Source organism: Lepidothrix coronata, unplaced genomic scaffold, assembly GCF_001604755.1.
Source record: "Lepidothrix coronata isolate B3197 unplaced genomic scaffold, Lepidothrix_coronata-1.0 Scaffold48, whole genome shotgun sequence".
NCBI classification, from domain to species: Eukaryota; Metazoa; Chordata; class Aves; order Passeriformes; family Pipridae; genus Lepidothrix; species Lepidothrix coronata.
Window position 1 is genome coordinate 307,331 of NW_016690228.1, and position 22,290 is coordinate 329,620.

The 22,290-nt window shown below is 39.8% G+C and overlaps 1 protein-coding gene across 8 annotated transcripts in view; it reads right to left on the minus strand.

Annotated features, from left to right (window-relative positions):
• ENOX1 (ecto-NOX disulfide-thiol exchanger 1) overlaps nucleotides 1-22,290 on the minus strand; it is a 365,499-nt gene that overhangs the window by 20,211 nt on the left and 322,998 nt on the right. For 7 of the 8 annotated variants that reach the window (XM_017815136.1, XM_017815141.1, XM_017815133.1 and 4 more), the window contains 2 exons: nucleotides 6,637-6,744; nucleotides 1,967-2,023 (listed from right to left, as the gene is read on the minus strand). In XM_017815136.1, coding sequence (XP_017670625.1) covers nucleotides 1,967-2,023; nucleotides 6,637-6,744 — 165 coding nt within the window. The remainder of the gene's footprint in view (nucleotides 1-1,966; nucleotides 2,024-6,636; nucleotides 6,745-22,290) is intronic. The other variant, XM_017815140.1, reaches the window with a different exon arrangement.

Consider the following 22,290-nt stretch of genomic DNA (forward strand, 5'->3'; position numbering starts at 1 on the left):
CACTCTTTGATCATCCCCGATCTGCACAGTGGCCAGGGGCAAGAACCACGGTGTCTGCTGAGAATATAGGTGGTGAGACAACCTGCAAGGCACAACACCTAAGCGCTACATAATTGATATAAACGACAATTGTTTAAAAGGTATCTCAGCTTTCACTTTACAAAGTTCATTGTTGTAGCAAATGCTTTAACATCAGTTCTTTCTCTCTATTTCTCTATTTCCATTTGTACTGCTAGGCTTTCTCTGATTTCATGGTGGCATTATTATTGAATACAGAGCTGTGACTATGACTCAATAATTGTAACTGTCTGGACTCCTTCTTTGCCATTAATTTAGCTATTGACTTTTTCCTTAAGAGTCATATATTGCTATGAGATCAGCATGGGAAGAGCTCATGGGAAAGAGGGGCAGAGTTTCTATCCTATGGAAAATTCAGGCATTTGAAGAACTCCTACAATTAGAAACGGGATCAAAATACTACATTTTGAAAAATTTACCGTTAACCAAAGATTCTGAAATATTTTTTTTTATATATCTGGGAAAGATGTACTGAAGCACTCTCCTTACACAATCAAAATGTTTCCTTTTAAGCCTACTTCAACCCCTATATTATATAAAAATAAAACTTTCAAGCTCTCCTCTTTATCCAGTTACATACGAGCTAGAATGATAAAAGTCGAAGCATTCAGGTAATTTTCCTTTAAAACATTTCAATATTGCAGAACATTGTTTCATCCACAGTTTTGGTTGTAAAGTTCTAAAGGAAGCAAGTTCCCTTAGAGAGTTTCTAAGCCATACATTTATATAATCCTTTAGGAAACCTGCAATCAACTATTGCACAATACCAGTTTTTAGGCAGCATATATGAGTATTTCAAGATCATCCTTGGATTAATGTATTTTTGGTTTGCCAACAGAATCTTTCAAAGGGGCAATGGGACGCTGTGCAGACAGACTGCAGTTGCAGATTTGTTGGAGCTATCAGACAATATCGAATGTCTCCTGCTCAAACGCTGAGAGCTATGAGGCTCTATTGACTTCACGACAGAAATGGACCACAATGAATGAGTTTCAGGAAAGGATTAAAAAAAGGAGGACAACATTTCCTTATCACTGAGCAGTTCACAAAATTTGAGCCTTCAGTTCAGGTTTAAAATATATCTGTTTTCCGGGCTGAGCCATTAGACAACGCATGGACTAAAATAGATGTTAAAATATATTAGTGTTCAAACTGTTGCTAGTTCTCTTGTCTAGGAGGAAAATATTTTATATAATCAGTTTTAATTTTCATATATTTATGACAAAGCACAAGACTGCATGGTTTGGATGACAAACATAGCACAAAACTTACCCTTTTTTTCTCTCTCCCCTTATGGAAATTGCTATTTTGACTGCAATCATTAAGGGAATAACAGAAGCTCTTTTTTTTTGGCAGCAGGTTTTAAAAACATGACCTTAACAGTCCTTTCATGTTGTTGCACAAAATAACGATTCAATGAATTAATTTAGTCCTCTCGTGCAAATTAACTGTTTCCAAATTATACACCTGCATAAATCACTTCACTCAGAACTGAAATATGGCCAGACTTGCCCAGCTCAAGGTGGCAGCTACAGAAACAAATGGTATAACTTTGTAGCTTGAGTAATCCTGGACAGGACGCTAAGGAAAAGCATTTCTTTTGCAGTCGTTTCCATGGTATCTTTAACACCCACATAGAGCGAGTAGGACATTGGTTGTTAAAGTCTCATCCAAATAAATCCTACAAAGTAAATTGCACGGAACCCAATTTATCTACCTCGAAATGAAGTTTGCTGGGATTTGAACCTGTGGCTTCAAGGAAAAAACAGGCACTTCAAACCTGATGTGCAAATCATTCAGCCATTCTATCAGCCTTAAGACACAAATAGTAAATTTCAGAACATACACATGCATATATCTGAATCTGTACATAGACAGTTGTACCTACATTTGCTTGAGATTCATCATGCCCATTGATTTCTGCTAATTCCTTGGCGCTTTTTAACTGCAAAGAGTGAACAAAAAACAAAACAGAACAAAACAAGCACATTACTTGAGTATTTAACACAGTTATCTTTGATTTATTTGAAAGAGTGTTTTATAAAGCTTCCAATGAGAAAAACAGATGGAGCATATAATTCTAATGAGTTTTTGCTCAAATCATTTTGAAACCAACATACTTAAGGCTTGATAGGTTGGGAAAAAAAAAGAAAAATAATAAGATTGGGTCATTATTTTTTAAATAATAAGATTAGAAAGTAGTTTCAAGGCATAAAAAGTGTACAGAATTTGCTCTCAAGAATAATAAACAATTTCATTTCCCATTGTTGTTGCTATTAATTTAAACTTTACAATGTTTGCAAGTTGCTACTAGCTAAATAGTGTTTTGCTAACAATTACTTTTGAATTATATATTTTGAGCTGTTTAAGGTGCCAAAGTGCTACTATATGTTGTCTTTCTGAGGAAGCATCTAAATAAGTCCTGGCTCCTGGATATGATGGAAAAGGAGGTGAGGAGAAGGACAGATCTTTTATTTAACCGGTGGCAGGAAGAGCTGAGGAAACACTGCAAACATATGACCTGAACAAAAATTTTTTTTCCCTCCTGAATTAGCTTTTTGGGGAAAATCCAGGATTACATGAGAGGTTGTAAAGATTGCTCTCAAGAGATTTTAAGAAAGTCCTTGCTCACATCTCGAGCCACAGTGAAATATGCTGTTGTTCATCCTGTTACTGAGCAAACAGAGCAAAGAGGAGACACAGCAGCTCTCCTGAGCCTATAAGCCATGGAGGTTTGTACACTTAAATGTAGCTCCCAGAACCATTTGATCTTTAGGTAAAGCTCTGAAGAATTGTGCTTTTATTCTAACTTAATTCAGAATAGATATCTGGGGATTGGGGGGAGGGATGGGAACAATAAACAGAAGTTTCCTCTGAATTCCTTGTTTTTTGCCAAAGAAGCTGGGCTTGATGCAACTGTTGATGCTACAGCTGTGGCTCTGACTGACAACAGTCCTAAAATCCAGGTGAAATGGAACTCTCTTATGTATTGATTAGATGTCTGTCTCAGAAGCGTTGGTGAACTACCATCCTAGGGCAGCTAAGTTACTTCCATCGTTTTTTTGCTATGTGGCATCAACAGCTGAAGTGAGTGTGATTCAGTTTCCAACTTGTCACAGTTTCCAATTTGACTATTAAGGTAAGCAGGCCATGGTCTGTTCATACCTTATTATTATGCAGGGCTGTAAACTGCACCAGTTCAGGAACTGCTGTTCAAGCCACTAAACCAGTCCTGATGGAGAGGGAAGGGGACAACAATTCCTGATAAAGTAGTACAAAGGATAGCTGGGGACTGCAGATTCATCAAGTGTCCTGGTTCAATTCACCAAAGCTCATCTTTCAATACCCTTGAAAAGTCTGCAATTTATACTGACAGCAGGGTGGTGCATTTCCAATAAAGACTATGTGTTTTCCCTCACTGAAAAGAATAACCATCCTGAGGATGGCTGGTAGGAACAATCTGAGATAGCTACTTCCAGTCAAATACCAGAATTAGGTATTTCTGCATCACAGTGTGACGGAAAGAGCTGTTTCCTGATTCTACCAATTCTTCATTATAGAAATTCACCTCACATGAGCAGTTCTGTTGGGTTCAGCTGAATTACTCATCTGAATATGAATTACTCATCTGCATGCCAGTGCCACATCCTGAGTGCTCAAGGAATGCTGCTCATCACTTTTCGCCTTTCCTTTTCCACGTTGATAAAGTGCCATCACCCTTGGTGGCTGCTGGCTCCTTGTCAATGCTTTGCATGTGTTCTTCTGGTGACATACCATTCTCCCATCAGCCACGTGTACGTTTGACAGGAGAGTGGGCTCAGCCTCCAGCCTACATTGGTCCAGCAGGCTTTCACCTCACCATGGTTTCCCACCACCATCGCCCTGGCACTGCTTCACCAGTTAATATAATGCAGAGAGGACGCTTGAGCCTTTCCATCTCCTTTATTGCACGCTACACTCTGAAAAGGATGCCAGAGCTCAGGTAAGAAGGTGCTAGCATCCATGTCTGGACTAGGACCACCACAGTAAGAGGTGGAGGTGAACTAGTGGAGACAATGGTGGAAAACTTAAGGGTAGAAAGTGTGCAGCTGCATTCCCAAAGGCTAAAGGGATGAAGTATTTTTTTTTTCCAATATTGTTTTTTTTTCTAAATTAATGTTTAAATTATATTATTCTCTCACATGCTAAATAGAGAAATGTTGAAATAGGAAGCTCAGAAAAAATATACAATATTGGAAAAGCAGGACTTGCCTTACCCTCTAGGCTGACTTCATCGCAGGTCGATGGCAAGTGTGATGTTACCGGCAGAGAGTTTGCTAAGGCAACACACTGAGCCAGTGCCAGTAACAAAGAAGGGCCTACCTAGAAGGAGAAGGGATGAGGAGTCAGAAGTCTCTGATAAATCTAATACTACGGTGCAGTAGATCTGACTCAAACAAGTGGACGTGAATCCCTCAGACAACCAGAGCTGACGGTCATGTGCTGGATCTGATCCAGCAGCCTTTTGACTACAGCAGTGCAAAATGGTGCACAAGCAAATAGGACCTCTCCCAGCAGGACATCCCAGCCTGAATGTGGCTGGGTTGGTGAATAGAATAACCATGCTTGGACACAGCTGCACCTCTCCGAGCAAACATGCCCTCAGTAAGGCAAGGTGGGATCCCTCTGCTAACTTGGGATGAAAAGGCAGTTTTTAGCAAACCTATCACAAAACCAAGCCATACAGTCAAGGCTGGAGTCCTGCACTATTTATTTTTGAAATGAAATAAATATCTGGCTCAGCTGAATGATTTTCAATACCCATTGTGGATAAAACATACAGATAAGCTGTGGTGCTTGTAAAGAAAAGCTGTGAGCCTTGGCAAGGGGGAGGGTCATTACTGCTATGGCTTCTGCTGTTCTGGAAAGTTTTCAAACTTGTTCAGGGTTCTTGGAGAAGCACACTGGCTGCCTACCACTCTTTAGAAATTCTGGTTACTTACAGTCTTGGCCTTAGGCGTGTTTCAGAGCTAATTCTCAAGACAAATGTAGATCTATCCTGCCTTTTTCCAACTACTGTTTCTCCTGTCTGCCTAGCATGAGCACACATTTGATTTCCAATTAGTAGGAGTCTGTGGAGATTCAGAAGTCTGCCCTGGTGGTCCCTGCTGGGCCTCACATTGCAAGATCTTCCTATATGTTTTTGTAGCATTTAATTGCTACAAAGACATAAAATAACTTCATGCAATTTCTTTTTTTTTTTTTTTTAAGTACTTTATAATGCTATACCTTGAATGCCATGTGAAAATGGAAATGAGATGCAATTAACTCAAGAGACCTGGTGGATTCTGTATTTATAAAGATTTGTCATTACCAAATCCATTATTCCTCATTGCATTTTCTGTATTACACTCTTGCATCAGCTTTCATTTATCTCTGTAACCATAAAAGCTAAGAATATGTATCTGAACATAAAAGCTTCTAGAATGTAAATTATTAGTTTGTAGAATATATTTGTCACTAGAGATGTTCAAAGACAAATGTTAAATGTGAAAAAATGTTACAGCTTTTGTAACAAGCATTAAAATAATCTGAAATAAGCATAATTTAGTTTTCCCAATATGTACATTAAATACATACATCTGTCTGATGACATATTCAGACATACATGCTGAAAAATCTTGAACAAAAGAACCATCAGCAGTTTGAATCTCTGCCATCTAAGCAATTCAGATTCCACAGACTTTAAACTGCAAATACTTAACTAAGTCATCAAATATTTTAGCTCAAAGTTTATGCAGAAAGGATTAAAATAAGGTCCCAAAGCAAAGACTGTGGCTGTGCCACCACAGGTGGGTATTTGCTATTTCAGTGCGTCCATGACATGTGGTCTATTGAGACAACATGTATTTGTGCACACTGTGCTTGCACACAATGCACTGTTTCTTCTCTAGATTTACAGATTTAGGACCAGACTTTCTTTTTGCTGTATAAGTATCCATCTTACCATGCTTATAAAACAATACTATCAAATATACTTCTCAATATCATAGAACACCTTAGCGTCAAAGAAGATGTGATAATCAGATTTACAGAGATTTGCTTCTCACTGCTTAAATAAGTGCATTAACTACTTTTTTAATGCTATTATGATAATGCCATTATTTTATATATTCATATAAAAATGAATTGCACAGGAGAGGCCAAAACCTTTTTTTTGAATATTATTCTTAGAAGGAACAAATGTTTTGTTTCAGGTATATTTAACTCACCCAATATTTTTTTTAAAGTCAGAGTGAAAACACACATCACTGGTATCTATGTAGAATACCTAAGAGAAAATGTTATTCAAGACATGAATTTCAATACTGGATAGTATAAAGTAAGGGTCCCTTTTCACTCTGTTTTCTCAAACTCTCTGTTAGCCTAATTAGAACAGACACACAGGTCACATAAGGTTATGTCTTACTCACAGCATATTACATGGTCAGAATCCTGTGGATTTTGGAGGTGAAGCCATGAGACTTCCACCCTCTTAGCATGCCTAAGCCAGCATTTTTCTCCTGCCAAACCACTCACCTGTTCCTGCAGGACTTTAAGCATTGCTTGAGTATGTGTTTGTTCTTCCTTTGCTTGCTCCAGTTCGGATTTTTTGTTATTTAATTCTTCCTGTATGCTCAATAATTGCTGCACAAAGAAAAGAAGTTTCTGGTTAGCATCATCTGGATCCAAAGCAGTTTTAAATCCTCAGTTTGATAAATCTTCATTTCAAACAATGTTTTGCAGTCTGCTCCTACAGTTATTACTGTTGCATAATCTGCTGTGTCTAAATGGACCAGAGGTAAATTATTTTCATCTGCATCTCCTTCTGCAGCAGTGCTCCAAGAGTAATGCATCTGCTAATGTGCATTAAGCTATTTATTACATTAAAGTAGAAACTCCTGCTACATCACCCACAGAGTGACTGTCACATTCATCTGAACCAAAATCTTATTTGTAGAAGTATATGCAGTGGTTTTAATAATACTGGGGTAAACACTATGGTACGTAAATAATTTAAAAGCACAGCCCTTTAATATAATTAGTCATTGGCCCACAGCCATTTTCATTCTAAGCAAAGCAATATTCTGGAAAGCTTTCAGACTGACTTGCCAAGAAGTCAAATGCTTTCCTTTTTTTTTTCTCTTGTGCTGTGATATTTCATTAGATCAGGAAGACTGATGCCCTACAATCAATACATCAGCCAGGAAGACTGCTTACCTGTCAAAACAAAAAGCTATGACCAAAATCTATTTTTATGAAGAGAATTCTGGGATGCAGGAGCATATTTAAAAGCCCACATCTCCTGCTCTTGGCTAGCTTTAGGTTCTGCATAGATTTATTGCGACTGTCAAGAACAGGTCAGTAGATTTAATTAATTCTGAAGCAGTTATGTATTTTTATATTGATGTGAAGAATGTCAGACACTGCTGAAGAGCAAGAGCAGGCAAACGTGAGGTTAAAAAAAGAAGTTTATGGTGTATTCCCTTAGTGATCAAGAAAGGAAACTATGTTCTGCTGGGGCAACATATTCCTTGTAAGCACACGTCTTTTTAAGGACTAACTGAATGACTAATTGCTTTACTAGCATGCATTAGTGATCTAACCATGTACATACATCTAAAGCTTAGTTACCAGCTTAGGCTGGTAACGGACTCAAACTGATGTTGCAGGTGTTCAGCATCTTTGTAAGTTACAGATAGCAAACCTAGAAAAAGCTCTTCTTCCACTGCACTGGAAGAAGGCATCAAAGGACGTGGTGTCAGTATTGTTTTCAGAGCAGCTTGGAAACAGGTGACATTTCAGGGACTTGTGGAGTTATTGGTAGCGTATTTCTGTGTAAGTGAACATCAGTATGATGGATTAATTCAGCCACTGAAGTAAAAATACATGTGAGTATATGTATGATTATATCTCATACACTCTACAATCCAGCTGGGTTAGTTAGCTTTTTGATGGATCTTGCCACCTAGACTGCTCCCTGGGAGCCTTCAAGAGACATTCTGGTATATGTATTCACTGTACCACAGCACAAGAACATTTCAAATTTCGAGACTTTTCCATGAAATAACTGGGTCTCTTCCACTGAGGCTTATGCCCAACCAGCTTTTGTGTAGGAAGCTCTACTTTGGCATTTCTTGACCAGGGTTGTGTTCATCTTGCCTGTTGGGTACTACTTCCTACATTTTCAAATGATACACTGAATTTGTGTATATTGTCATAGGTCACACAGTAATACCTATGTAGGTCCCCAGAAGGGACCACTACAGAATCACGGAATCACAGAATATGCCAAGTTGGAAGGGACCCACAAGAATCATTGAATCCAAATCCTGACCCTGCACGGGGCCATCCTCAAGAGTCACACCATGTGCCTAAGAGTATCATCCAAAAGCTTTTTAAACACTGCCAGGCTTGATGCTGTGAACACTTCCCTGGGGAGCCTGTTCCAGTGCCCAATCACCCTCATGAAGAACCTTTTTCTAATATCCAACCTAAACCTCCCCTGACACAACTTCAGGTCATTCCCTTGGGTCCTGTCACTGGTCGCAGCAGAAAAGAGATCAGTGCCTGCCCCTCCTCTTCCACACGGGAGGAAGTTGTAGACTGCAATGAGGTCTCCCCTCAGTCTCCTCTTTTTCAGGCTGAACACACCAAGTGACCTCAGGTACTTCTCACATGGCTTCCCCTCAAGGCCCTTCACCATCTTCATTGTCCTCCTTTGGACACCCTCTAATAGCTTAATATCATTCTTATATTTTGGTGCCCCAAACTGCACACAATATTCCAGGTGAGGCAGCCCTAGTGCAGAGCAGAGCGGGACAATCCCCTTCCTTGACCAGCTGGTGATGCTTTGCCTGATGCCCCCCCGGACACGGTTGGCCCTCCTGGCTGCCAGGGCACTGCTGACTCACATTCAGCTTGCCATTGACCAGGACCTCCAGGTCTCTTTCCGTGGCACTGCTTTTCAGCATCTCATTCCCCAGTCTGTACGAACATTTGGGATTGATCCATTCTAGGTGCAGAATCTGGCACTTTTCCTTGTTGAATTTCGTGTGGCTGGTGATTGCCCAGCCCTCTAATTTGTTGAGATCTCTCTCTGCAGGTCCTCCCTGCCATCAAGGGAGTCAACAGCTCCTCCCAGTTTTGTATTGTCTGCAAACATGCTTAGTAACCCCCTTTAGTTACCCCATGTAAACTCATGTTACAACAGACCATTAAGTTTTACCTAGGATAGATCCAGCTGATGTCTGCAATTTAGAAAGAATGGATTCCAGCACTCAGAAGAGAAGCAGAGAACATAGGATACTAGAAATATGGCATAAACCCTTTCAAGGGTCACTAGCCGAAACACCTGAGGTTTGAGAAGCAGATGTGTCATCTAGCAGTAGGTGGTGAAATGTCCTCTCTTTTGCAGCTGCAACCTGTTTCACCTTACACACGTGAACATGGTGAAGGGTTGTTATTAGAAAGGAGCCTTTTCCCCCATTTCAGAGTCTTCTCTGAGCAGTTATGTCTCACTAGTGTGGCCAGACTACCTTTAACCTGCTTCAGAGATTTTACTTCAGCTTCTGGGAGAAACCTTAGAGGCTGTCATTCTGAACAACATAAATTCCCATCTGGAAGATCCCAAGTGAGTTTTCAGTCTATCGTGACCCTGAATAGCCTTTTCAGTACTGAATGTCTGTTACAAAGGGGAAACCAAGTTTGACTTATAGGTTGAAGTTGTCACACAACTGAACTGCTATTTCCTTCCCCATCCTACCCACCCCCTCCCCATGGTTCTTCCATGGTCACATTTGACATATTGCAGATCAGTTCACAAACTTCTACTGTTTTATTTTTGCATCTCTTACTGTGATCTCCCACTGTAATTTAGTCTAATTATATACCTCTTCCTTTGATCTTGACTTTTCTTGTTTTGTGTTTAATATATTTTTCCAAAACTGTCTGAGCATGGAAGGAATTGGTGTGGTGAGAGCATGAGAGAGAGAGATGTGATGCTCTGCATGTTTGTTCTTGGCTCTGGACCAGCGAGGAACAGGAATCCCAGGAAAATATCCAACATGCTCAGTTTCCCTCAAGTAAGAGAATGTGCATTCTCATTGCAGTATGAGCTATAAAGTGCTTGATGTGAGATAAATATCTTCCTGCAGTCTTAGTGGTTAAACTGTCAACTACTGAAGGCTTACTGTGTGCACAAAGGCTCATACTTTCAAAGGGTCCTATTTTCACAGGGGTGGAAAGCGGAATATCTTTAACTAAGGCACCATATTCCCAGTCATACAAAAGGTTTTTCATTCACAGAAGTGGGACCTTCCCATCCAAACTTCAAAGATGATAAAATTATTTAAAACTTCTAGCCAACCCTTGCGGGTTTAACTTTCTTTTTCTCTCCCTCATATTTATCTCTAAAAGCTGCAGAACCCACTAATTTTGCATGGATTAGGTTTGGGTATTTCTTTTTCCTGAGTGGTCGATGCTGCCACCAAGAAGTTGTAACATGGAGCTATATGTGCCAAACAGCATATTTTTCTCTTGTAGTCTTATTTTGGAAAATGAAGAAATATATTCAAATGGAAAAAAATATCAGCCTAAGACAAATGAACAGCCTGAAAAATTTCAGCACAAATACCTGATGTTTGGCAAAGTTAGAAGCAAATGGGAAGAGGATCTTACACTAGCAGGAATGCAACAAGTTTCATAACAGGGACTGCTGTCATGCCTGCTTATAAACAGATAGCCTCTCCATAAAGATTATAATGAATGATGTCAAGATGATGGTATTCAGAATTACTTTGTTTTTCACATATATTTGTGCTTATTAAAAATAGATCCTATAAGTATTTCTTCTGCCCTTCAGTTTGCTTGCAAGTATATACCACAATCAATCAAAATAAATAAATTATACTTGGTTTTAATGTTTTGCTGTCTGATACTGTTCCACCTGCTTTGCCAACTCACCTAGCCTTTCTGCCAGAGTTTCTGCCTGTGCCCATTTAGCCACACAGCTACGGCCACCACAGCTATACAAGTGCCCCTTTTTTCCATCTTGTCTCATGTCTCTGGCCATTTCCTTTAAGCCCTGATATCTCCAGCTTTGTGACATGTCCATGGCATTCAGATAGCAGTTCCCCAGTGTCATCAAGCAAAGAGCAAAGGAGTAATTTCATGGTTACACAGCCAGGAAATACCTGGCTCATTTTTCTGGTGTTTTCCATGTCCTTAGTATGCAGTTCTTTGGGTCTCTGAGAGAGCCCTGCAAGTTGTGCAAGAGTCTTTTCCTTGAGCCAAAATCCAAGTGTCAGGAAGCAGAAAACCATGTCACAGCATCATTACAGCTCCGATGATCCTGGAGAGAGACACCTGCAGAGCCTAGAGCTCCACCAGTACCAGTATGGAAGATCAACTGGTCTATATGCAACCAAAAGCATTTGTTATCATGGCTGCCAGGTTGACCCTGAGATGAAGCTGTGTAGTAGGACCAGATCAGACTGGTAGACATCACTAATATCCTCTAACTGGTATTTCCAGAGAGGAGATGGAAGAGCAGAAAAGAATTAATCTCCTGGTTGTCTATCAATATCAATCAGTGCATTTTAGATCCCCCCAAAAATGCAAGACATTGTTTCCAATGGCAACTCTGAAACTGCTCTGTGTAGAAATGGTAAATATCACTCTCCTGTGTTAAGCTTCCTTCATTCATGAGGACCAAATCCTCCCTGTACATAATAAGTGGTTAGCTAATTTCATTTGTGGGGGAGAAGAGGGTATGTGTTATTTTGTTGGGTTTTTTTTCACACACTCCCACCTCCCACCTCTGGCTGAATCTCTGCCAGAGACAGTTCAGTACCACCCATATTGCACAAATCTCAAAAGTGCAGACAGAAAATTACCATCTTAAACCAATCTTCGCAGCTTCTGAAACATTAAATATAGATGGCATTATTGAAGCCAGCTGAATTACTCAGGATGTGTACAATGCAGTACTAGTGTGGCCAAGAATGCTAACAACTGAACAACACACACTGCCTTAGAATATACGAGAAGCCCTAAAGGGAAAGTAATAGCTTGCTGTTGTGTACCACTGTGCAGCCATGAAATACTCCTTCTCTTTCCTCTCCTCCTCCCTGTCCACAGTTCTTCATTGCTCCTCAAAAGGCAGTGTACATTTGAATATAAATTATGGATATATCTAGAAGTGTGGTCACACCCCAAGTCTAGTAGGACAGACAAGGATCTCAGAAGGAATGCATGATTTCCAGCATGAAACCATCAACTTTGCATGCAAACAAAAACGAGGCAGATCAGAAGCCACAACAGGGCCTGAGGCTGTACTTAGGATACTGTAAGGCTGACAAAATAATGGAAAAAGAAAAATCAGCATTCGCCACAAGTTTAGCAGTTATATTGCTGAATGGTCCAGTCCCTGCTACTTTGTTTATGATTTTCTCTACAGCTGCTTGAAATGAAGCATGAAAGGGTTACAAAGACCTTAAAGAAAGGGCAGTAAAGAAGAGCAGACAAAAGAACACCTCTGAGGTGTGAGCGCTGACTTTGATCACAGGTTGTGCAGGCAGTTTCAGCAAACACATCCTGTTCAGCCACGGGAATGAGGCAAAGGCTCTCCCATTTATGGAGTAGTTACAGAGTGTCCAGAAATGATCTGCAGCAAACTCTTCTGAAATTAGTGTATCAGTCAAAGAGGAATGGTCTTACACAGTCCAAATGAATCAACTTAGTTGAATGATTGTCTTAGACACCCAATGAACTCAGGGAAACTGAGTTCTTATCCATATAATTTGTGGGAGCAGCATACTCATATTACTCTCCACTTACCACCTATAGTAAAGATATCCCTATTCAGGAAAAATGGGAACATCTGATTCACTAGGTGCCTAAAAGAAAGGTGAAACGTACATGTCTCATATAGGCAGATGGTAACCCAATCAAGGCTAGTTTTTTCCGTCCCAATGAAATCAAGGCACTCGTATAAAACAGTAACCCTGGAAAGCAGTTCTCGTGTGCAAAAGTGAAGCCCTTTCCCCTAAACTACACTATAATCAGAGATCACAGGCATTGAAATGCCTGCAGAGTTCACCTAAAAATTAAAGGACTCACTTATGACAGCAGTTTCTGCGGGCTTATTATATTTTTTGCTATTTCCTCAAGTAAAACCTTGCTCTGTCTTTTTTAACTTTATTTTATACAGAAAATATACAGAAAAGAAGTTAGAGTTGGAAGAGGACAAAAATCGGCAAGGAAAACAAGTGCTTCAAAATTCTTAGAAGCTGTTCACAAATACGAAGGAGAAGGATGGTAAATATTTCTTTTCAGAATCTTTCTTAGCTAGAAGGAAAAGAAATAATGAATTAAAATGAAATCAACTAATTGCAAAATAAAAATACAAATCCCTCTCCTAGTACTCCCGTGGACTGTCTAGAAGAGTGTTTTCTCTTTTTGTAAAACAGACAAGATTTCATATCGCAAATGGCCAGCACATGGCAGGCTTGAATAATGAGAAAGTGACTTCCCAGCTGAGCAAATATGCATTAGTAACAAGATGCTGATGAGGCCTGACAAATCACCAAGGAAACAGGAGAATGTGAAAGACAAGTCAAAGAAGCTTTAGAAATGAGCCCTCAAGGAAGTTAGCCATGTTGCAGCAAGGAATTATTAAAATAAAGATATGATTGTGGATTTTTTTTTAAAGGGATTAAAAAGAAACACAATGTAATAGTGCAATGTTTCTCATCCCTCTCACCTCTCAGGGATTGGCTGTGTCCCTGGCCATGTGGATGGAATTATTTGGGTAGATCACAGGGTTTGCAGTGACGAAAGAGGGCTGGTGAAGAGCTGCATGTAGATCAACAGCCCAGCTCCTGTCTGATGGGCATTCACCTGCAAAGTGAGTCTTCCTGGCTCTCCGTCCAGAGGCAAAGATCATGCTGAACATGTTAGCTCCAAAGTTGAACTGCCTTGGAGGGGGTCAGGCAGTGGACACACACCTGATGGGTGAGTGTGTATGGTAGCACTAAAGATGAACTCTGTTCAGCTGCTTCTTAGGGAGATGTTTGCCATGCTTCCCTTCCATGCTATTAGATTGACTGCAGAGGTCCTGCAGATTTACAGTACTCAGAGTAGTTGCAGGCAGGCCTGTATCATAAGAAATATGCCAAATGAGAAAATAGACAGATGGACACAGACACACAGAGACTACCTAAAGGGAGGTTACAGAGAAGGTGGAGTCAGTCTTGCCCAGAATGGGGACTGAGGACAAATACAAACATTTGTATTACATATAAGGAAAACATTCCAAAGTGAGGGTGGCCAACCACTTGAACAAGGGCTCAGAGAAGCTATGGACTCTCCATCCTCAGAGACCATAGCTAGACAAGGTCCTGAGCAAAACTGAGACAACTCCAAAGATGCTCCTATTTTGAGCAGAGGTGTACACAACATCTAGATGTACCTTCTGACTTCAGTTTTTCTAGTTCTAGACCTAATAGATATCAGAAAATTAGCTCTCAGTTTCTTTTGTTTCTGTGAGGCATAGCAGTTCAGGAACACCAGCTTCAAGAGGCAGCGTTAAGGGTTGGGCAGCAGACAAAAGGAGAACATGGATGGTGAAATGAATGGCTTAAGAGATATTCTACAGCTTTCCTCTGTCAAGTAATTTTCTACTATATCTCTTACTCCTCAAAAAAACCCCAAGCTTTCTTCAGTCGTCTATGAACTTCTGCAGCAAATCAGAAAAAGACCCAAGTCCTTAGGAACCTTACAGAATCAATCCCTCCTCTCAGAATTTAAATTCTCCCAATTTACTAATACACACTTAGGGGTAGCATCAGGGATCCCTCTACGGGATCTGTCTTTCAAAGCAAATTACACAAGGTCTTTAATTTTGATTGTGGCCTGTGGAGGGGAGAAGTCTGACAAAAGCCCATTGCACCTCATCAATAAAGCTCCCTCCTACCTTTGCTAAATGAGATGATTGGAATATTACACAGCCCTTGACTTTACCGGCAATAGGTAAGTGGATAGGTGGGCTTACAGTTTTCTCTGATCCCAAACAAAGAAAGCAGGCTGATCCCAGATGAGCGTCATGTTCCCTCTGCCCTCATACCTGTTCTACAAGGCACCTCACATGATCCACAGTCAAAAGAAGACATGATCACCCATTCATCTTCATCTTTTCCAACCTTTCACCAATACTGTCCATTGTGGATACTTCCTCACCAGTTAATGGTACTTGGACTGTATAATCCCATGTCTTCTTTCATGGAACTGCAAATAAGCATGATACAGCATGCCCTTTTCTCAACAAACAAAATTAGATCTTTGAAATTTTGATTTTTTAGTCAAGAAAATATTTTATTTGTTTTGAAGGAGAATAAAAAATTAATTAAAAAAATGACATTATGGAAGAGAATCAATGTAATTTCTAATGAGACACAATTCCTAAAATGGAAACAGAGTTCCTAGTACTGATAGCATCAAACACATTTGGAAACTCTAATCAGCAAGCCAATTCTGGTATTTAGGATCTTTTAAAAAATTCATGTAAGATCACTGGACCGTAAAACTTATGAGATTTTTCCTTCACCACCACTAGAGTATACAAGCTTTTAAATGGAGATATTAGTTGATTTCTTTCATATTTTAAGTAAAGTGTGTGCACCCAGTTATTTTTCTATGAAGGGTTTATTCTTGCTGCCAATAGCAGTTTAGCTTTATCAGCACTAGCAGGAAAAAAGATGCCACCCTCCTCCATTTTTCCACTAGAACAGCTGTCGGGAATAAGGTGCTTAAAGCATCTGTGGACCTTTATTTACACTTCTCTAATATTACTGAAGTGGTGGTCACAGATGTAGGACATCAAATATTACTTTCAATAAAGAAAGGTTGTTAAACAGAGAAGAGAACCCATTTGGCATGTCTGAGATCAGGTAAATAAATAGCACTTAATTGCCAGCTGCTCTTGGTTTTTTTTTAATATAATCAGAAAGAGTAACTGTTTTCTGGAAGTTTAAACATGGACAGTACTGTACAGAGCCCTGAAAAGTATTAGAGAACAGCGATAACACTTATGGGAGCATTTCTCTCTCTTCTTAAACAGTTTTCAGGTATCAGCCACTGGGTGAGAGAAGAGACAGGCCTGGAAGCGAACATCTGGACATTGGGCTCAGTCCCTCGCACTTAACTTGTATCCATTCCCTATAAGATTATTAGTATTGCCATTACTACTCCAGTGTCACTTTTACACGAAAAAAGAACAATCTAACCGGAATTCATACTGCAAGAGTAGTAATTAAAAACATTTCCCACTAATTATTCTGGCTCGTTTATTCAGCAGGTAAAACACAAATATAAGGGATAATTTTTTTTTGACTCTTATACTTACTCTTATTTAATATTGCATTTGGAGAAGAATCAGTTTATAGTTGTGCGTAAGTACATTGGGTGGATTATATCCCGAACAGGTGTTTGGTGAGCAAGACATAGACGGAATCAAAAAAAGACCACAAATCTCCTCTGCACTTAGGCTATATTAATAAATATAGCCATAACATGCTCAATCTATTCAACAATGATGTTAATTTCAGCACTAAACTGCTATTAGGACCTCTACATTTAAAGGTTGTTGTAATGGTCATGGCACTCACACAGCACCAGATTCAGCAACTTTCAGCTAACAGCATTTGTGTCTGTGACTTCTGATATTTCAGGAAGTTTGTATGTGGCAGAAAGGAATGGCTGTGACTGCTAACAACGTGTGAAGGATCTCAGAGCTGCAGACCTCAATGCCAGCTGAGGCTTATTGGAACTTAATTATACTGGTTAAAAGATTGATGAGGAGAAAAGTCCTCATGATGCCCTACCCTACTATCTCTTGCAACCTCCTGCATAGAAATGTGCGTTTTGTCTCTGCTCCCACTGAAAGAGTGTGGACCATGGAAATAGTAAGTTCTTCTATTAAATGTACGAGAAAAAGCCAGGAAAAAAGGGGAAGAAAGACCTGAGCAATGCCATCTTTTCCTGTAGAAAAAAGCTTCTGCTAACTCCATGAGGACATCTGAAAATGGACTGGCTCTGCTCCAGTGGATGGGAATGGTAGAAATCCAATTCATTTCAAAGGCACCATGGTGAGGCACCACTAGCTACCTCTGGCTTTTCTACTCAGAACAGTTACTGTATTTTAGGGGTACATGATTTTGCTTCATAACATGATAGATCACTCTTGTGCCATCTCACTTAGACAAAAGACTCCTAATCCATCTCCCAGTGATGGCATGGTGGAAACTGTGTGCATGTCACAGTCCTCATCATCAAATTTGTACCATGACCATCCTCCTTTGAGGGAGCAGTGAGTGTAAGGAGGGTGCTACAATGCACTCCAGCAGCTCTTCTCACCCTCCCAACCACAACAGTGAGGCGTACCACAGACCAAACTGTCTTACCCTGGATGAACACTGAAAGCCTGAAATGAGGTTTAGGTTGGATATTAGGAAAAATTTCTCCACTGAAAGGGTGGTCAAGCATTGGAACACGCTGCCCAGGGAAGTGATGGAGTCACCATCCTGTAGATATTTAAAAGAAGTGTAGATGTGGTGCTTAGGGTGGACTGGGAAGTATTGGGTTAATTGTTGGACTTGATGATCTTAAAGGTTCTTTCCAACCTAAATGACTCTGTGGTTTTATGATTGCTAGTCATCTGGCATTTATCAAAGCCTTTTAAAAAAGCTGTATAAGTCTCAGGTGCATGTGCTATTTATTTTACATGCTAAATGCTTAGTAAACTGCAAAAGCTAGTCCTCGGGAGGTAGGAAATGTCAGGAGCAATGTAGCCTTTGCAGAAAGACCTTGAGTTGCATACAGAACAGCAAGGACAGGAAGGTATTGAATAGGTGATGATTAACTGTGTACTCTCTGCCTGCGGCACTGAACAGGGAAGGGTCTCTGAGGTATACAAAGCAAAAGGCATAGGCAGTGGTTCTGGCAGTTCCTGGCTTCTGAGTGTTCAGGTTCACAATCTGCATTGAGATTCAACTGAAACTGGAATTGTTTGGGGAGAAAAAAGAAGACGAGACAAAAGTGGATTTTCAACATGCTTCATCAGAGTGATACCCATGTGGGTCAATCAGCAGGCTCAGAATATGCTCAGTCTCCTGCTGAGATATGCCAAGCTAACCAAGCCAACGGCACCTGCAGCAGCACATCAGCCTTTTGTCAGCCCTATCCCCCACGACTGTTCCATTGGCTCTTTGCTTCCCCCTCGAGCACTAATTTTAAGAGAGGCACTGCTGTGCATCCCCTGCTTGTGCAATAACCCCATGGCTAGGCTTTAATGCATCACTGCCAACAAAGGGGAGCTTGTGCTGTCACTGTGTGTTAAGAGTATGATCCCAAGCTCAGCCAATGAATCAGGCCCCTAAAGTAATGGGGGTAAAGTGGTGCCTCTTAAATGTCCCCGATACTCCCCAGCATGTGCAATAGCAGAGCTGTAGGCACTTGTGTACATTTCCTGAAGTTTGCATAGATGAAAGTATGATTTAAATGGGGATTTCTGGATGACACCCTTGCCTGCAGGAGCTTAAATTCAGCCCGTCGTGCTCAGGAAGTTATGAGAGGAAAGAATGTTATCATACATTTCCATAATGCAATGAAGTACCATGCAGAACTAACAGTCTATTGGCAGAAGTACCAGTTCAGGAATCAGTACAGCTATGCAAGCACAACCCCATACCTTGGCCAGTTAAGCCTGACAAAAAAGGTAGAACTAACCTGTTAAATTAGAGAGCCATGCTACAGTGTGCTCTGTAGACTTAGGACTAACTTGAGGCTTAAAACATTGCACTGATGGCCATGCTATGGAAGTGGTTCATGAACAACCCTGGATGACCACTAAAAACCTAAAATTTACTTGGACATATGCTTATGAGTGTCATCTCCTATGTGGCAAACCAACATTTTTCAAAGGCTTGCTAACATTATCAATTTCAGACAGATTTTATAAAGGATCTGGAAACCACATCATTAATTCAATAGAGACTCACCGTCCAATTCTGAGCCCCTGCTTGGAAGCATAAAGGTGGCAAGTGCATTTCCTCAAGAATCATATTTGATGGACAATATGCAATAAAATTATATTTTTCTTGCTTTGTTCTTGGAGTGGCTGAAAGACTTTGTTGGGAATTTTTTTTGAAAAAATTCTGCTTGCTATTCCACACGGAATGCGCTAAACTCACTGGTTACAATTTGGAGAAATTATATATCCACTGAAAATTGAGCCTTATAATTGCAAGAATTAAGCAACACCATGGGGTGATATTTTCTGTGTTATCTATAGTCATGTGTCTGGTAAAACATTTCAGACAGAGACAAGACTAAAAAAAATTCTTACAGCTGTGCTGTCAAGTGTTGTAAAAATAGTTACAACTAAAACATCCTTTCTTGTGTTTCCTTTCTCTAATACAGACTTTGTCAGAGAATACCAAACACTGCTGGAAAAAGAGCCATTCAAGAAGTGATCATCTTGGTATATGTGTTCTCATATAGAAATAAATTGAAGGCAATACCACCTATGCAGCAATGACAAGTTAATTCAATTTCCATCTCAAAATCAGGTAAAGTGTATCTCATTTGTTACCATGGATACAAGACATTATTTCCATTTCTTTGAGATCTCACAGTGTGTATGAAATTAAACTGTGACACAGTTTTATGGATGAAGTTGACTAAAACCCCTGTAAGTTCAATGTCATTAGTCCAAAGGATTTTCTTTTTTTAGACACAGTAAATAAGGAGGTTGCTGCTATGGCCCATAAGGTATACTTCATCAGTGAACATCTGTGTGATTTTGCTGATGCTACTTTGGATCAGTGGGAGTGATGGAACAGAAAATAAACAATCATTTCATCAGTCCTGCAAATGTAGGAAAGAATCCTGAAAAACATCCAGATGGTAGAAGTACATTAAAAATACGTTGGTGTTGTGTTATTTGCTACTGTTTGGCATCAAATATATTTACAAAAAAATGTCTTGATTCTGAAAATGCATCCACTTTTTCTCAGATAAATCTGCTTTTCAGCCTGCAGCTCTAATCACTTGTTCTCTAGTTTTCAGAGTTAGAAGAAGTGTAAGAAAAAGTGGGGGAAAATGAAGAGAAAAGGAGAAATATATTTTTTAATGCTGACATATATGAAGGGTTCAGGAATTCAATAGCATTCAGTTTACCTTGTCTGAAATTAATTTTAATATATACAAAAGGATAAAAGGGAATACAGGTCTTCTTGTTAAATTATTTATATTCAAGTCCCAGATATATATTTAATATTTCATAGTGAGACTGATTTCCATAGATGCTGAGCACCTGCTATACTGATGGATTTTAGCTAAGGTTGTCATCTCTCAACATTTACAAAACCAAGCTGAGATAAAACTGAGTCTACCTAAATCAAAGGTTTATTTCTAAATATTCATGCATGAACTGCATGAAAAGCACAAAGGTTACGGGATGTCATGACTATGGCTAATTATTGAAATCCAAAACCATCATCCAGCTGCTTAACTGACTGATAATTTCCCACCAAATATTCTGAACTACACCTCCCGTGCTTCTGTGTTGCTGCTCTCCTCAGCGTATTGTCAGACTGGATTATCTGCAGTGTCTTCTCCAGCTCCTTGGGCCATCTCTAATTATATCCCATTGGGAGTAAGTAGGTCTGACCCTGAGATGGCAAACTAGAAAAATTGAGAACCTCACAGCAGAATTGTCACGAACATAGAAACACTCAGAGGAATAGGGACTACAGTGTCCATGGCTAGCTGAACAGAGTCGCTGTTATTGATTTGCATTATTAACATTTGCTTGAGGTTCAATAGAAATCTATTTATATTCTACAGACTTGATTAGTCTTCATCCAAGACCCTAGGTAGGAAACTATAATAATGCAAAATGGGTGCTAGGTCTCTAGCATTTTTATTTAGTAGTATTTTATGCCCACTTTTCACTAATTTTAATAGAGAATTAGCACCAGGGTGAAATATCGCACAATCTTTATATATGCTATGTTAAATTTAATAAAACCAGTGATATTTAAGTATCCATTGATATAAGGATAAGACTACAAACAGACCTCAAACTTATCTATAGTATACGGAAACCTCAAGTATTTCTGACTTAATTCTGAAGTTTGGGAAAGATTTTATTCCTGAATTGTCAATTACTTATTTTCTATGTTTTAAACATTTTGTTCAGAATTATTCCACTATACAATAAATCACCCTAATTTTGTAAAACTCTGCAGGCTTAAAAGGGTTTATGTTCATAGAAATGTATGTGTAGGGCTGTCTTGTGCTCTGCTGTTTGGTGTTAGCTGGGATTTGCAGACTTGCTGGATTCAATGGGTACCGTGATAGCCATGCAATTCCTAACCCAACTGGCAGCTCACATGCCAATGAATATCTCCTGGATTTTGTCATACAAAAGCAGCTTAGTACAGTCGAGTAGTGGGTACAGCTTGTCCCCTTCTGGAATCTAATAACGAGGGGTGATAAGGAATGCATGAGCAGCTTCAGGGGGCAGATGAAGGAAGCAAAATAAACTTCTGCAGTGCCATCTAGAGAAGCTCCATTCTAGATGAGAGCACAATCCAGTGTTTCGGTGAGCTACTGACCTTGCATTTTGCCATGTACCATCCGAACAAGTGCCTGGGCAGGGAAGATGCTGCACACATGCATGCTGAATGAGGGCTGCTCATGTGTTAGTGGATGTCAGACAAAGCAGTGGGAGCAGTCTGGATATACTTGCCAAGACTTGCCCAGCACAACGTCAGGAGCACACTAACAAACAGGGGATAATACTTATGATAAACTGATACCTCTTGCCCCTGCAGGGACATACTACAGTTTCTCATTGGTATCAGAGAAAAAGCTTTGCTGCTGCACTAAGCCACTTAAAAAAACTGGCTGAATGAAAAGGTTATGTCCATGGGTCAGCATAAATGATAAGAGCTCAGGAGATAGCACTGATGCTGCTAACCATTTGCAAGTCAGCAGCAGAGTAGTCTGGACAAGCTGGAGGTGTCTCAGTCATCCTCAAACAAGACCAGAAAGAAAGACACAGATGAATGCAAATGAAGGCATCACAGAACATTGACTATGATACACTGGACAAAATTTTTAACTTTT